General features: G+C 52.9%; 2 protein-coding genes across 2 annotated transcripts in view; both read left to right on the forward strand.

Annotated features, from left to right (window-relative positions):
* The window catches only part of KIAA1671 (KIAA1671 ortholog), a 188,278-nt gene extending 182,895 nt beyond the window's left edge, over positions 1–5,383 (forward strand). Inside the window, exon 13 of the mRNA XM_024741543.1 lies at positions 240–5,383. The gene's annotated coding sequence lies outside the window, so the exon portion shown is untranslated. The remainder of the gene's footprint in view (positions 1–239) is intronic.
* A 2,347-nt stretch (positions 5,384–7,730) lies between these two features.
* On the forward strand, positions 7,731–14,751 carry CRYBB3 (crystallin beta B3). Its single transcript, XM_024741545.1, has 6 exons — positions 7,731–7,776; positions 9,146–9,234; positions 10,958–11,076; positions 12,637–12,769; positions 13,100–13,242; positions 14,441–14,751. Exons 2-6 carry the CDS (start codon positions 9,160–9,162, stop codon positions 14,604–14,606), a joined length of 636 nt encoding a protein of 211 aa, XP_024597313.1. The 5' UTR covers positions 7,731–7,776; positions 9,146–9,159; the 3' UTR covers positions 14,607–14,751.
* Positions 14,752–16,001: the final 1,250 nt, after the last annotated feature.

Genomic DNA, 16,001 nt, shown 5'->3' on the forward strand with positions numbered 1-16,001 from the left:
ACACCACCGACGCTGGCACCCTGACCTGACCCTAAATTTCACGTTCATTCCATCATATCCAGCCGCCTGCCACCTTCCCCATCCCACCCCTCAAAAAAAAAAAAGTCATCTTTCCTGGCCTGTAGCTTGTGGGGTGGCTGCCTTGGGGAGCACCAGAAAAGTGTTTAGGGCTTGATGATGGGGAGAAATGGCATCTCTTGTTCCCCCTGCTGACACCAGGACTGTCCTTTCCTCTCCAGACAGGGGCCACTGCCACGTCTAATGAACAAGCCTTAACTGTCAGTACCCGAAGACGAGGTCCCGCTGCTGCTGTTGCTTCCTGCACACACCTGGGCCCTTCCGGTCGGTCAGTCTGTCGGTCGGGTGGAGAAGGCTTCCCAATGCCCCCCCTCGCCACAGGCTCTCCCGGACGGATGGGGCAGGAAGGCTCACCCTCCACGAGCACGTGCTCTGTCTCCCCGGACAGCACTTCAGGCTGGGAAAGAAGCCAAGCGGCCCAGAAATGTCCATGCTGGTGGTTTGGTTTTGTTTTGTTTAATGTAAAAATGTGCATTTCTACCCATTTTAAACCCCTGCAGCAGCTCCAGGAACATGGATGTAAGGCTGGACCATCTCCCCTGGGTTCTGAGTCGTGAAAGCGCCTCTTCCCCCCGACCCCCACCCAGGGCTGGTCTTTTTTTGGAAGGACATTTCCAAGGAAGATGAAACCATACATTTCCTGCGGTAACTGTGGTCCCAGCAGTACCACCGGGCTGGGGGCTTTGATCGCTCCTTTGGCGAATTCCTTCTCCCTCTCGAAGAATCAGCAGTTCTGATCTTTAAACACACCTGCCCTCATTCTTTCAAGTGTATTTATCCTCCCAGTGGGGCTGTGTGCAGAGCTTGCCTGTTCCATTGTACATCACGTTTTGTTTGCTTTAGAAGGTGATAAAGCAATAATCCAGCCAACTTTCTTTGAAATTTGATATGTATATATGTTTTTATGTTAAAGAACAGGAGGAGAGGCGTGTGAATAGTTTGCTTGAAGTATCCAATCATCTCAGGTTATCTTATCCCTACCCCAAGCTTTTTAAAAATTCTGATTGTCACCCTGGTGTACACTTTCCTGGTTTCTATTCATCCGAGCTCTGATTTCTGTAGGGTGACCTTTGTCCCTTGGCCTCAAGGTTCAAAAAACTGCAGCCCAAATGGCAGTGCCTTTCCCTCCCAAACATCAGACCCACCCGAGAGGCTTTTTCTCCAAAGTCCCTTTCTGAACACAACCTGAGCTGCTGGCATAAAAGATCTATTCCCAGTCGGTCTCAGGACAAACGATGAATGAGGGGTCCTTTTTGTTTCTTCTCACCTCTTCTTTCTACCCAACCTCCCCCCAATTCTACCTGACCAGGTGCTTTTTCTAGGTCCAAATGCAGGAAGGGAGGGTCTTGCTGAAAGCCCTTCTCTGGAGGGGAGTCCCCCCGACCCCCAGCCCAGGAACTCTGGACAGACTTGCTAGACGCTAGGTAACCAAGTATAGGTTTGCCTTGCCTCTTTTTTTTTCTTGGCAACTCTAAGCTCATTCCCAGGAATCTCCAAGACCTCTGGGGTCTCCAGTCATGGCTACTCTGTCCTTGTTTTTGGAAATCCTCCACACCAGCCTTCTCCACCTCTTGAGCCCAAGGCCCCAGCAGTCATCCCAGGGATAGCCGGCCCACCGCCACGTCTGGAGTTGCCATAAACTTTGTGCCAACCTTGCCCGGGAGACACCCATGTGTGAGAGAGTTGCTTGGGCAGTTCACAGGGCAGCCTGTGATTGCTGAGGGGCACTGGGGCTGAGCTTCTTAATGGATCCTTGCTCAGCAATGGACTTCCCAAGAGGTGAAAGTCTCTCCTAATAAATCCATTCTTTGCAAATGGTGTCAAAACCTGCTTCCCTTCTCCCTGGCCACCCCTCCTTCAGTCTCTGTTTGTCTCCTCAGCTCTTCCTCCCTTATCTCCCATTACCACCTCCTTCCTCTCTTGGGTATGGCAGGATGGAGACCAGTCCCGTCTCTGCAGGTTAAGACAAATACCCGGGCCCGAGAGGGGCTGTGGTTCAGCACCATGGACAGTGACCGAGGTGGGGGTGAGAGGCCCTCCCTCCCCGAGTCCTGTTGGCTGAGCTTTGGCTACCGGATGGGCGGTTGTTGGAGCCCGTCTCCCGGGCAACCTTGTGCATCTGGAAACCTCGCGCCTGTGTGTCTGGAGCTCTGGTCCTGCTCGATCACAGTTTGTATCCTCTTCATTCCCTGAGTTTGTGGTCAGTCCGCTCTCTCTGGCCATTTGGGGATTTAATCCTTTCAGGAACCGCTTCAGCTGATTTTCCTTTCTTACTCTTCAGAGATCCAGTTCATGTTTCATTTCAGTTTTGCTGTAGTGTCCAGGTCAGCAGGTCCTCTAGACACTCCTAGTGTGCTGTGACCCTGACGTCTCTTCTCGCCCGCTGTCTTTCTTTGCCTTTCTCAAGGTGGGAAGGCCCCTTGGTATCATCTTAGGCAGTAGGAAGCCTCTTGCTCTGTGCAGTCAGTATAGTGGTACTCACCATGCAAAACTCTCAGTTTTGAATTAGTCATGTTTCATCCCATGTATACCCAACAGGAAAGACAAACACTTGAAAACAAGATTGACCTGGAGGTCTTCTGCCTAATCTCCCACACCTGGATTGGAAATAAAAATCCGTTTAATTCCTTGGTGATGAGGACATACAAAGTCCACCCCTTGAAACTGACTACAGCAGCCTCATCCCTTCACCGCTGAGCAGACAATCACGGTGGGTCAGGAGCGGCCTACTCAGTGCAGGCTCCCGTAAGCCCTGGCTCCCGCGATGATCAGTACAATGAAGTTCGCAGCAACTGATGCTTAGAGCCTTTGCAGATAGCCAGGCAAACGGGTTCTTTATTTCTCCTCTTTCTAAGCCAGATGAGCTCTTGGGGGCTAAGCAAGGGGTTGTATGATAGTTTCTTGAGTTTGCCTGGAGCCACCTTTGGAAATCTGTCTCCTTTTAAACTAACTTAATATGCCTTAATCATTTGTATGCAATCAGGTCACCCGCCCTCATCCAGCCCTCCTCCCCTGGGCCTTTGGCTTTCTTTAAATGAGAGTTTTATACAGAATGCATCAAAAATAAGATGGATAGATAGGTGATTTTTTAAATTTAAATTATACTCTCTCTCTCTCACACACTCTCTCTCTCCCCCTCCATCCCCCCACACCCTCTTTGCACATCAGCGTTTTGAGAGCTGGTCTTTTGATAAGTCCATATCTTTTTCCCCTCCAGTAGATCCCCTTCTTCATGGTCTCTTGCCTAATGTAACAGAAGCCTTTGGCCTGTACAATTCCATGGTGAGGCCTCAAAAATCAGTGTTGTGGAGAATCTCTCAGTACCACCAGAGAAACTCCAGTGGAAGAGAAGCCTCACGAACCCCCAGTGGAGTTTAGAGTGTTGGGGGCTTTGAGTGACGCTGCCCTGACGGCCTCCTGTTGTCTGGGGTTCGGGCAAAGGACAATCAGATGGGGAGGTTTCGCAGGGGACAAGCAAAGTCATGTGCTTTCAGACAAATGTGTTTTCCCTTGTGCTTCCCGGGAAGAAGTGAGGCCAACTCTAGGTATCGGAATAGAGGTGAGCCTGAGGTCTTCAACCTTAGAGGCCGTGCAGGGGATTTGGAAAAACCTTAGGCGTGATCTCCCTGAAGGAGACCTCAGCTGCTCCCACCTGGCACTGACAGCTGCCTTGTCCATTTACATTTTTCATCACGGTACCCCCAGACTGCCCCAGGAGCTAGGCATCGTTACAAAGCTAAAAACCCACAGATGTGTCATTGGATCACCTCCAAAACAAAATGCTTGCTTAAAGGTGACGTGGGCCTGCGTGGAAGACAGCGTCCCACCCAAGGAGAGGACTCTCAAGCCAGCCGCTCCCTCTCTCCTCCTCCATCCCTGTGGTCCCTCCCACACAGCCCTGTCCCTTAATACAGGAAGCTAGATGACGGTTGTCTTTGTGTAAACTAGCATTTCAGGGTGAGGTCTGCAGGGAGGTGGGAGAAAAACTCTATCCACTGGGAATTGCGCCGCCTCCAATTTATGCCGTGGCGAGTCACTACAGCAATGGAGAATCCTTCTATAGCCTCCGACTGTGCCTTTCCTCCTCCAACATGTGATAAAACAGGAAAGCAAAAACAAAACCCCATGGCATCGTGATTCCATGGAGTAGGAGGGAGCCACTTAAGGGAGAGGGGACCTGCCCCACATCTGGAAGGGGGTCCACCTTGGGCCCCACCCCCTTAGGGAGTGATGGATCTGAGCCCTGTGCTGAGAAGCTGCCAGGAGTTACCCTGTTGGAATTCTGGGCAAGTCGAGGGTCTGGAAACATAGAACCACATAGAAAACCGGTAGGCATGAATGTGCTGAGTCTTGGTCTGTATCTCCTTTGGCCCCCATCACCCCTCTAGAGATTTCTTTCTTTTGTCTAGGTTGGTTCCTGCAGGGAGGGGGCCAGAAAACCAGGTTCCTGGAAAGTCAGCCTGAGATTTCCAGCAAGGTAACCTCTCAGCCGCTCACTGCTCACCTCCCAGAATCTCCTTAAACGGTCACCCTCACACCTGGCACCACACCATCTCCCATGAATCAGCCTGGCACTGTTTTAACAATCTCCGGCGGCGTCACACCTGCTAAAAAAAAACCAACGTGATGCCGCTGTCTAAAGAATGAGCTCATCCCACATAGCCTTATAGATCCTGTAAATGCGGGGCTCACGAACGTCATCTGTTGTGTTACTGAAGATATTTTGTACCGTGTCGTTCCCTAAATCATACCAACGTCCTACAAGTCCTGCACTTCCCAGATGGTTATGAGCCTCAAAATGCTTTGCAAGATGGAGGGGGGAGTGGAAATATATATACGTACGCTATGTATTTTCCTAACCTTTCTTCTGGGTCCCTTCCTCCGATATTTGAGTCACGATCGTTAAGGAACTCGAGTCCTGTGTGCGAGAAAGTTGAAGCGTCCTGCCAGTTGGTGTCCTTGCAGTTGCCTTATGAACTCACAGGCTCCAGGAGTTCTGAACAGAAGGTGGTCGACCGGCACTTTATCCAGCCCCAGAAATGATCTCTAATCGTGTGACTGAGAATTCATCTAGAGAAACCTATATTTTTAACATCAAAACAAACGGGGCTTCCCGGACCTCACAGAGTATTGGATGTCTACCAGTACTTTTCTATTTTGTAACTGTAAAGAGGTTTCGTACGCACAGCAGAGCAGTTGGGAATCTGGTCGACTGCCCTAAAACAAAATGACCTTTGCATGTACAAAGACGTTGCATTCAGACTCTGAAAGCAGCAAATAAAGCTTTGACGCGAGCTGCACTGGAGACGTCAGCGTGTCGGTGTGTGAATGAATGGACTCCCCCATGCATGCACGCCTGTCCCCAGCGGAGTCAGCCTCTCCGCTGCGCCGGGCTGGGGACCGGACGGAGGGAGGGTGCAGCAGGGGTCCTGGGAAAGGGGGCCAAAGCAGGATCTCCATTCGACGTGGGGTTGGGTCCTCATTCTGCCTCCTCCTGGCTGTGGGGTGTCTCTGAACCCCCCTGGTTCTCCAGAATGGGGGTGGTGACAGCGATAATAGTGGGCAAAAGTTAAAGGCAGTGGCTCTCAGCTGGGTGGATTGTGTCCCCCGCACGACATCTGGCAATGACAGGAGATGATGTTTTAGTTATCACAAGGAGGGAAGGGAGATGCTACTGGCATCTAGTGGGTGGAGGCCAGGGATGCTGCTTAGCATTGTACACCGTGCAGGACAGCCGTCACACCCCATCGCACAGAATGATCCGGCCCCAGATGGCAATAGGGCCAGGATTGAGAACTCTAGGTTAAAGAAATGCGGCCCAGGAAATCTGGGCATATAGTAGGTCTTCAGGGTCCTAAAGGAACTGATGGGCGCTGGGGAGTCAGGCCTGATAGGCTGTCGCACCTCTGTCTTCCCCCTTATATCCCCAGCAGGTGGCGGCTGCATCCCAGGTTAAGGGGTTGAGACCAGCTCTGCTTTCCGTGGACACCAGAAGGAAGCAGCCTCTTGGTTTGAACTGTCAACAGTAGGCAGGATCCTCAGTGATTAAAAGCTAGAAGGTAGCGCTGTGCTGAGTGTTTTGCTTTCGTGATCTCTCAATGGCTCGAGGAGAGAGAAGCTTCTCCATTTACAGATGAAGAGGCTGTGATTCTGACCTTCATTCGCTCACCCAAGGTCACACAAGTCCACCTGTTTCCAGAGCCCAGCTGTCACCCACACCTCCAGGGATGCAAGGAGGTTGGGTTTTATGCCGACTTGAGAATGTTAGCCAAAAACAAACAGCAAAAGAAAACCCTCTTGGTTAACAATTTACCCCTTTGCCCTCTCAGCAATCATTAAATACAGGTTCCCCTCCACTATCCGAAAGCAGAGTGCTCCTCTGAAACCTTTCCTAGGCTTCAATGGCATAAATTGAAGAAGCAATTACCTGAGGACACATCTTGCTCACAGATGCACAGAAGAAATGGAGATAAAGCGCAGATGCTCTCAGACACTGTTCGAAGCTCTGGCCGCTTGAAGCTGAGATACTGAGTGTGGTTCCCACGGAAGGCACTTGGTGGCGCCACTCGCTGCTTGGGGCTCACCTCGCCACTGTCATGGCTCGTTATAAAATGAACACAGCGTGATTTTTGCTTTTCACCCTTTTTTTGTAAAAGCAGAAATTCTCTGGATTTCTTTCCGTTAAAAAGACAGGTACCAATGTAGGTCTTTCATTAAAGCAAAGTAGCTTAAGGAAAACTTTCGAAAAGCCAGGAAATGCTGGTAGCTATCACAGGCAAAATTATACTTTGTTAAGCACACGCACGAAATGCGTGGATTTTTTTTTTTTTTGGTCATAAATAAAGGGACTATCGTGATCATCTTTATTTCTATTTAGGCTAAGAGCTGGGCCCTGGAGGAGGCCAACCCCTTCTCTGCTGTGTGACCCTGGGTGAGTGACTCCACATCTCTGAACTGTTTCCCCCTCTATAAAGTGGAGATCATAATTCCTCCCCTAAAGAGGGCTGCGTGAGGATTGAACACACTGCTCATGAAGCTGGCCCAGTGCCGTGCACATAGTAGGTCTTCAATAAATGGTCACTGTTATTTGTCAATGTATAATGAAATGTGTAACGAAAATGAATCTTTGTATAACGAATCTTCTGTATAACGAAAATGAATCTTTGTTGGGTCTGTTACCACATCTCGTGGAAACGTTTGGGTGGATTTACACGCAACTTGGAGGGTATGTTCAGGGTGATCTGACTTAAAATTTAGGCCACATGGCACATGGGGAAATTGAGAGATCCTAGGACCCCTCACTTTAAGACCTGGAGCCATTCCAAGGATGTCATGCACCTCAATAGGAAGATGGTGGAGCTGAGAAGCCAAAGGAAGGAAGTTGAAGACACTGAGGTCTTTACACCCCGATGCCCCCTGCCTGGTGCTGCCGGGCTTACCACAAAGCTGATGCGGTCCGTCTGCCCCCAGGAAGTCATCAGAGGCCACGGCTGAGGACACAGAGGCATGGGGGCCTCCCTGGGCCTGCTATTGGGGTGAAGTGACCCGCACAGAATCAGGTGGACAGGGCGCTGCCTCAGCAATCCCGGATGTGCTGGGCTGTCAGAAAACGCCCATAAATAGGACGGTCCCTGCAGAAGCAGACTGAGTCTGCAGACAGCATCGGCCCCTCTGTTCTTCTCAAAGCGACTGCAACAGGTTCATTCTGGGTATGCGGGGAGACAGAGGCAGGCCCGGACCTTGGTGGTCTCCGGGGGGGGGCATGCACAGCTGGCCCCCTGCACCAACCGGGGATCCACGTGAGGGCTGGAGCCAAGAGGGAGGACGCAGGACAGCGAGCAAGCCAGCTGGTGTCTGAGGGGGTGCGCAGGGTCGAGCCCTTGGCTGTGAGCTCAGGGCAGGGGGCCTACGAAGACTGAGCACCGCTGAGGAAGGGGAATGGGCAAACTGGGGGCCTGCCACATCTGCTGAGAATCCTCTGTGAGCTGGACCTCCATGAGCTGGACCAGGCCCTGTTTCCTGCTGAGGCTGGACACAGGCAGACAGACAGCCCGCAGGCTACGCATCCCTGGGCCTGTGTCCTGAGTATATGGGCCACGCAGCCCATCTACTTCCAGGAATGTGGGGTGTAGCTGAGGCCACTGTGGCTGTCTGAAATGGGCACGTGTGTGTGCAAGAAAGAGAGGGGGCTGTGTTTGTGCAACAGGTGGGAAGTGACCGTGTACAGTGACCACGGGAGCTTGTGTGTGTGTACACGTGTGTGCACCTGTGCGTGTGCTGATAAGCAGGGAAACAGTCCTATGTGTCTGTGTGTGTGGCATCAAGACAATCCTTCCACGTGACTAGTGCAGGCCCAGTGGTGTGTGGCACAGTCCCTAGGGATGAAGGGGAGCTGTCTGTCTGTCTGTGCCTGTGTCGCTTTAAGTGGCTGGATCAAAGTAAGTGCTCCATAAATGCATATGAAATGCATAAGTGAATGCAGAGAAACTGGACTGGAGCCGGTGTCCCAGGACCTGGTCCGGCATCATGCTTTCTCTAGATGTCTGTCTGTCCATCTCCCACCAGTCTGTGGTCTCTTCCTCTCCATCACCCAGCACAGGGCCAGGCACCAACTGGGTTCTCACGGAATCTTTGGCAAGTGAAGGAGTCAGTGAACAAAAGACTGTACTGCTTGGGGTGCAGAGGCGGGAGAGATTCCTGTAGAGGAAACCCCAGCAACGCCCACCCTCTGAGCAGGGTCTGGAGGTGCTGTGTCCACACAGAACTCCGGGTGTGGGGGAAGGGCACGCGCTTTGGAGCCCAGTCCCAGCCCCACCTCACTGGGCCTCGGGATTGCCCTCTGTAAGATGGGGATCCTGACCCCCCTGACTGTCCCGGTCCCTGTGGTCCATAGTAGATACTAAGGGGATGTTTGCTGAATGACTGAATGACCACATGTAGGTTGTGAGCAATGACCACATCTCAGAGGCAGCCAAGTTCTGTAGCTCAGCCTCGACTCCAATCACGTCAACACCTGGTTTTGCCCGGGTGCACCTGGTGACTCCTTTGCCTTTGACTGAAGCCACAGGTGTTCCTGGGGCAATGGCGGAGCAGCACAGCGCGCCGGAACAGGCTGCCGCCGGCAAGAGCCACGGAGGCCTCGGGGGCGGCTACAAGGTACCGGGCAGGGAGGGGGTCCCGGGGGCTCTGGGCCCAGGGCCGCTCTTGGTCCTCGGGGTCAGCCTCCTGGCCAGGCAGCCTCTCTCCAGAAAGGAGCCGCAACCCTTCTGGCCAGCTTGGACCGCGAGGGCATGTCCCCGCCCTACGATAAATTCACTTCATGGCTCTGCCCCATCGTTCCTCTTCTGTGTCCTCGTCTGCAAAATGGAACTGGTCACGCGCACCCTGCCAGTCTCAATGCAGGTTTCGGGAGACGCGGCACTGACTCTCCTGCCCGACCTTGGTCCAGTCCCCGGCCCTCTCTGGGCCTCAACAGCCCCACCTTTAAAGTGGGTACCCACACTCCTCAGTGCAAGAGCTCAACGCGTGTGCCAGTACCATGGCCAGCTAACAGAGGAATCTGAGAGCTGGGATTTGTTGTTGCTGTCATTTTTTTTTTTTTTTTTTTTTTTTTTTTTTTTTTTTTCGGGATAAAGGCTAAGAGGTTAACATGCCCAAGGTGACCCAGGTAGCAAGTGTCAGAGCCAAGCTTCAAACCCCTCCAAACCCCATGGGCCTTTCCCCTGCCGACCCCCTCCATGAGGGCCCTGGAAGGCTCTGCCCTGTCTAATGACGGCCACCTTGTTTTTTAGTTTTTGGCCGTGCTGCGTGGCATGTGGGATCTTAGTTCCTTGACCAGGGATCGAACCCGCGCCCCCTGCATTGGAAGCGCGGAGTCTTAACCACTGGACCGCCAGGGAAGTCCCGGCTCTGTCCTTTCTAAGCTATCCCGGGGGCTTTAATTTGAGATGGGGTCCGGGAATGAATTGACTAAGGAGATAACTGGGGGCTTTAACCAGAAGGGTGCACACCGGGAGGGGAAGAGCAGCAAAGAGGCCTGCCTGGCTCTGGGCCTGATTCGTGGGTGAATCAGCCTTGCCCTGTGGACCCCCAGCTTCCCCCTGGGGAGAGCTGCCCAGAGGTAGCCGCCCACCAGAGAAGAGGGTATCACTGCCGGCCCTTCCTGGCTCCTTTTGGCATTTGGCTTTCCCCTGACCACTCCAGTGCTCGGGAGGAAAGAGCCAGCTGGCTTATTGAGTCCATGCCTCCACTTAACTTGCTGTGCAGCCCAGGACGTTTTCTGAGCCTCCCTTGACCCTTGTATAAAATGACCAGAGCCAATGCTCCCCGGGACCTGCTATGAAGATAGTTTGTGCTTCTAGGCGGGTGAAAGAGGCAAAACCTTCCTCTGCCTTTGCAACCACTTCCTCCGGGGTATAGGGACAGGTGAAGTTCAACTGCTGCAAACTGGAGTTTTATTTGTCCTACACAAGGCTTTTTAAATGGAGAAATTTCACATTAAGGAAATTACAGATTTCTGGCTTCTCTTGAAAAGCTTAGAAGGGGGCCCACAGTCCCTCCTATCCACAGCGGCTCCATTGCCCTACAGTAACCCTCTGGTTATTTTGGTCATTTTGCTTTACTTGATTTTGCACTGCCTCCGGCCAGATACCAGACTTGCAATCCCTGGATTAATGGGGGTTCCTGGAGGTGTTCCCCTCCATGGCCACCGGGGGGCAGGGCAGACCTGTGGCGGTGCTGGCTTCAGGCCTGTACCAGGCAGAGCTGAGGGAGCGGATGGCAGTACCTCCCTCCAAGGCCCTAAAGAGGACCTGGCAGGACACAGGCTGGGGCTGGGAACCCTGCCCCGGGTGGGATGCTCAGGAGGCTGCCCTTCCAGGTGATCGTGTACGAAATGGAGAACTTCCAGGGCAAGCGGTGCGAGCTCTCGGCCGAGTGCCCCAACCTGACAGAAAGCCTGCTGGAGAAGGTGGGCTCCATCCAAGTGGAGTCGGGGCCGTGAGTACCTGCACCCCCAGCCCCTCCTCACAGCCCTGAGCCCTCTGGAAGTCGGGAGGTCCAGGATCGAGCTCTAGATCTCTGTGGGGCCTTAGGCAACTCCCTTCCCATCTCTGGCCTCAGTTTTCCCACCTGTAAGATAAGAGCATTGAACTGTGATTTTCTTGGAATCCTTCTAACTCTCCATCTCTGAGGTCAGTAGCAGGGCACTGTGGAGAGAGAACAGAGGAAGACACCCAGCACCTAACTCAGTGCCTACTAGTGGGATTTAATAGTTTTAATAATGATGATAATATCTAAATTCTAATGTGCTTTTTATATCACCGAATCCCTCTTGACAGATGAAGAAACTGAGGCCAAAGTGGTCACGTGTCCTGTGCATGCCCACATGGCAAGCAGGAGTCCCAGCTGGACCCTGAATTTTTCAGGTGGAAAGTCCAGACTCTGGTACTACCCACTTGGGTGATCCTGGGCAAGGTGCTTCACCCTCTTGGCCTCTATTTTCTCATCTGTCAAATAGGATAATAAGGGTACATACATACTTCAGAGAGAGTTTTTGTGAAAGTGAATGGAAGGATGCACATAAATAATTACAACATAGGGCTTCCCTGGTGGCGCAGTGGTTGAGAGTCCGCCTGCCGATGCAGGGGACGCGGGTTCGTGCCCCGGTCTGGGAGGATCCGACATGCCGCGGAGCGGCTGGGCCCGTGAGCCATGGCCGCTGAGCCTGCGCGTCCGGAGCCTGTGCTCCACAATGGGAGAGGCCACAACAGTGAGAGGCCCACGTACCGCAAAAAAAAAAAAATTACAATATAATAGTCGTAATAGCACTAACAATATAATAGTAAGAAAAAGAAAAATAAGAGGAGGAGGAGGAGGGGCAGGAGAAGGAGGAAAAGGAGGAGATGTCTATGGAATACTTACTGTGTGCCAGGCATTGCATTTAAAATGTTTCTGAGAGACTTCCCTGTTGGCACAGTGGTTAAGAATCTGCCTGCCAATGCAGGGGACACGGGCTCGAGCCCTGGTCTGGGGAGATCCCACATGCCGCGGAGCAACTAAGCCCATGCACCACAACTACCAAACCTGCTCTCTAGAGCCCGCAAGCCACAACTATGGAGCCCGTGCTCCTAGAACCCGTGCTCTGCAACAAGAGAAGCCACCGCAATGAGAAGCCCACATACTGCAGTGAAGAGTAGCCCCCACTCGCTGCAACTAGAGAAAAGCCCGCGTGCAGCAATGAAGACCCAGTGCAGCCAAAAAATTAAATTAAATAAATACAAATAAAATAAAGAATAAAATAAAATGTTTCTGAGCAGCCTACACAGAGGCTGCACATAAAATAGATTCTCAAGACTCTTCCCCAGGATGGTTTTCTGACTCGGAGTCTCAACTCCCAGTATGTTCCAGCAGCTCCCTCAATACCAGGACCAGGGCTCAGCAGTAGCGTCGGAGGGAAGGTGCAGGGTCAAAAGTCAGCAGCTCTTGGGCACCCCCCTCACTAGTCTTGGGTCCTCCCGCAGGGCAGCAGAGGCGACCCAGGCCTCTTTCCTCCTGCAGGTGGCTGGCATTTGAGCGCAGGGCCTTCCGCGGGGAGCAGTATGTCCTGGAGAAGGGGGGTTATCCTCGCTGGGACGCGTGGTCCAACAGCCACCGCGGTGACAGCCTCCTGTCCCTCCGGCCTCTGCAAATTGTGAGTATAGCGCCTAGAAGCAGGACGTGCCTGGAGCTCGTGAGGCAAGCTCCTTTCACAAGCTCAGCCGAGGGCTTGGCTGGCATTCTACATGAATAATTCTGTTCTCCTGCCACCCTCTCTGTGCCTCGGTGTCCCTATCTGCTAAATGACGGAGTTTTTAACCAGACCTGAAAGGCCCCTCTTGGTTTCACGGCTCTCTGGCTCTAAAATTCCTAAGGAGACCAGCTCTGGGGGTGGGCGTTATTTGACTTAATTCTTTCCTGGAGCCTCCCTGCCCCCTATTCTGGGCATGGGAGCAGCCGGTTCACCCCGTGGTCTTTGCCCCAGGATGGTCCGGATCACAAGCTGCATCTCTTTGAGAACCCGGCTTTCGGCGGCCGCAAGATGGAGATAGTGGACGATGACGTGCCCAGCCTCTGGGCTCACGGCTTCCAGGACCGTGTGGCGAGCGTCCGGGCCATCAACGGGACGTAAGGGACCTGATCCCACTCTTGCCCCTGCCCTGTCCTCCAGTTGGCATGCCTCTGGCTCCACACAGAATCTTTGTTCACAATTTCCTACACAGCTGACGTTTCCTGCTCCTTCAGGTCTGGAGGCTCTTCACTCAAGTCAGTGTGTCTACACCAACCGTGCTCAAAGCCCCACTCAAGATCCCCCATGATGCGAATGTCCAATTGCTTGCATTCCTGTACCATTGGATATCCAGGAAGCCTTGACTTATAGACAGTTTTATCTTTTTTTTTAACCAAGTGAAGTCTGTCCCCCTTACCTGTCTCCATCAAAATCTTCACTCCTTTTCTGAACATCCCTAGGCCCTTGAACTCAGATATTTTTTTCCTTTTCGCAATCTTTGTCCTTCTTACCAGGGAACCCAGCCTGTAGGTAGGTGTGGCTTGAGTAGTACATAGGAGAACAGGCTCATCACCTCCCTGCTTCTAGGCTTGATATCTCTGTTAATACAATCTTAGGATCACCATCCCTTTGTCCAGGTGACTGTATCTCACTTGCAGGCTTGTGATCTGGGGTTGGGCCTTGAAAGGTGCCACCTCTACCTGATAATAATGTATTCAACGACTTTTTACTAAGTTATCACCTATGGTCAGGGCATGGGGGCAACAAGAACTATACAATTCCTCCCTCAAGAATTTCACAGTCTTATAGGGAGAGAGACAAGGAAAGAGTATTCGCCGTTCGTTGTGATCAGAATGGTGATGGGGGATGTACAGGGGCTTGAGGGTCCTGAGGGGGCACTTGGTTCAGCCTGGGGGTGTCAGGAAGGGCTTTCTGGAGGAGGAGATATCTGAATTGATATGTAAAGGATACTAATGAAAGAGGAGATGAAATAAGGTTGAGGCAAGGACAAGCATTCCAGGCAGAAGGAACAGCATGTGTAGAGGCTCAGAGACATGCAGGTTCAGGGAGAATAGAATAAGACAGGCTGGAGTGTGGGGTATAAAGAAGGAATGAGAGATGAGGCTAGAGGTGCTACGTGAAGAATCTTGTGGTCAGGATTAGGAGTTTGCGTTCATCCCGAGGGCACTGGGGAGCCAGGGAGGGATTTAGGCAGGTGGAGAGCATGATCAAACGCTGGTTTTAAAAGACTCGGTCTGGCCGGAGGCAAGAGATTGGACCCTGACCATCCTCACCCCGACCTTGGTCTCCCTGCAGGTGGGTTGGCTACGAGTTCCCCGGCTACCGCGGCCGCCAGTACGTGTTTGAGCGGGGTGAGTACCGCCACTGGAACGAGTGGGACGCCAACCAGCCACAGCTGCAGTCTGTGCGCCGTATCCGCGACCAGAAGTGGCACAAGCGGGGCTGCTTCCTCAGCAGCTGAAGGGTGCCCGGGCCCCAGTGGCCCAGGCCCGCCCTGGGGGGCAGCAAGGGCAAGAAGAGGCGGCTCCAGGGCCGGGGTGAGGGCCTGTCTGGCCACCCTTCCCCAGAATCTGCTCAATAAAGCCTGGGGCCGGTCCCCCACCTGCCATGTTCCTCCGTGTCACTTTCTGAGGGGGCTGGGCCCCAGGTAGAGCCCAGGGGAGGGGCAGGATGAAGGAGGCTGGGGCTTGAGGGTTCTGAGAGCCCCAAGGGAGCGCTGTGAGCTGTGCTTCCATTTGAGGGGCTGGTCCTTATCAGGCAGAACCACACGTGCATCCTGCCCCGATTTTGTGTCTGTCTGCCTGTGTCTCCATCTGTCAGTCCGTCCATCCATCCATCCATCCTTCTCATCTTCCTTCCATATTTCTATGTTTTCTTCTGTCCATTGATTTATCCATCCCTCCTTCTACCCACCCATCTTTCTACCCATTCTTTCAATTCTTCCTTCTATCCTCCCATCCACTCATCCCTCCATCCATCCATCTTACATCCCTCCCTCCCTCTGTCCATCCCTCCATCCCTCCCTCCCTCCCCCCCATCCATCCATCCATCCACTCATCCGTCCATCCATCTACCCATCCATCCCTCTCATCCATCCATCCTTGCATCAGTCCTTTCGCCCATTAATCCATCCATCCTTCCTTTCTCCCATCCACCTGTCCATCATTCCCCCTCCATCTCTCTGTCTCTATTTTCACTAACTTATTCCACAAGTACCAGGCCCTGTTCAAGGCCTGAGGTCACAGCAGTGAACAAAGCAGAGTCCCGCCCACATAGAGCTCACCTTCTAGGAGAGACAGAACATAAATGAACAGGTAAAGTTTGAATATAATGTCAGGAGGTGGGAAGGGCTAAGGACAAGGAAGCGGGATACAAGGATGCAGAGTGATGGGGTCGCGGTCAGAGAACTCTGAGGAGGTGACATTTGACCTCAGACCTGAATGACCCATGAGAACATTCCAGGCGGAGGAAGAACAGACTTGAAGGTCATAGGCTGGAGTGCGGCTGAGTGATGGAGACACAGCAAGGAGGGTTAAGTAAGAGATGGGGAGGGGGTCAGAGAGGGCGTGCGGTCGGCATTTAGGACTCCACAGACTCTGGGAAAGTCTGACTCTTCTCCCGGGGGCGGGAGCCACGGAGAGTTTGAACGAGGCGAGACATGGTCTGTCTTTGGGTTTAATAGGAGCGCTCTGGCTGTGGCGCAGAGCAGAGACGGTGGGACCAAGGGGAAGCCGGGAGGCCGGTTGGGGGTCTCCTGCAGAGATCCGGGCGAGCCATGATGATATGGTGCCCCGACCCGCTCTCTTCCATGCATTGGTGACTGTCGCCCTGCCCAGAGATCTGCAGCCTCGGCTCA

Source organism: Neophocaena asiaeorientalis, unplaced genomic scaffold (assembly GCF_003031525.2).
Source record: "Neophocaena asiaeorientalis asiaeorientalis breed wild unplaced genomic scaffold, Neophocaena_asiaeorientalis_V1.1 scaffold648, whole genome shotgun sequence".
In the NCBI taxonomy this organism is placed as follows: Eukaryota; Metazoa; Chordata; class Mammalia; order Artiodactyla; family Phocoenidae; genus Neophocaena; species Neophocaena asiaeorientalis.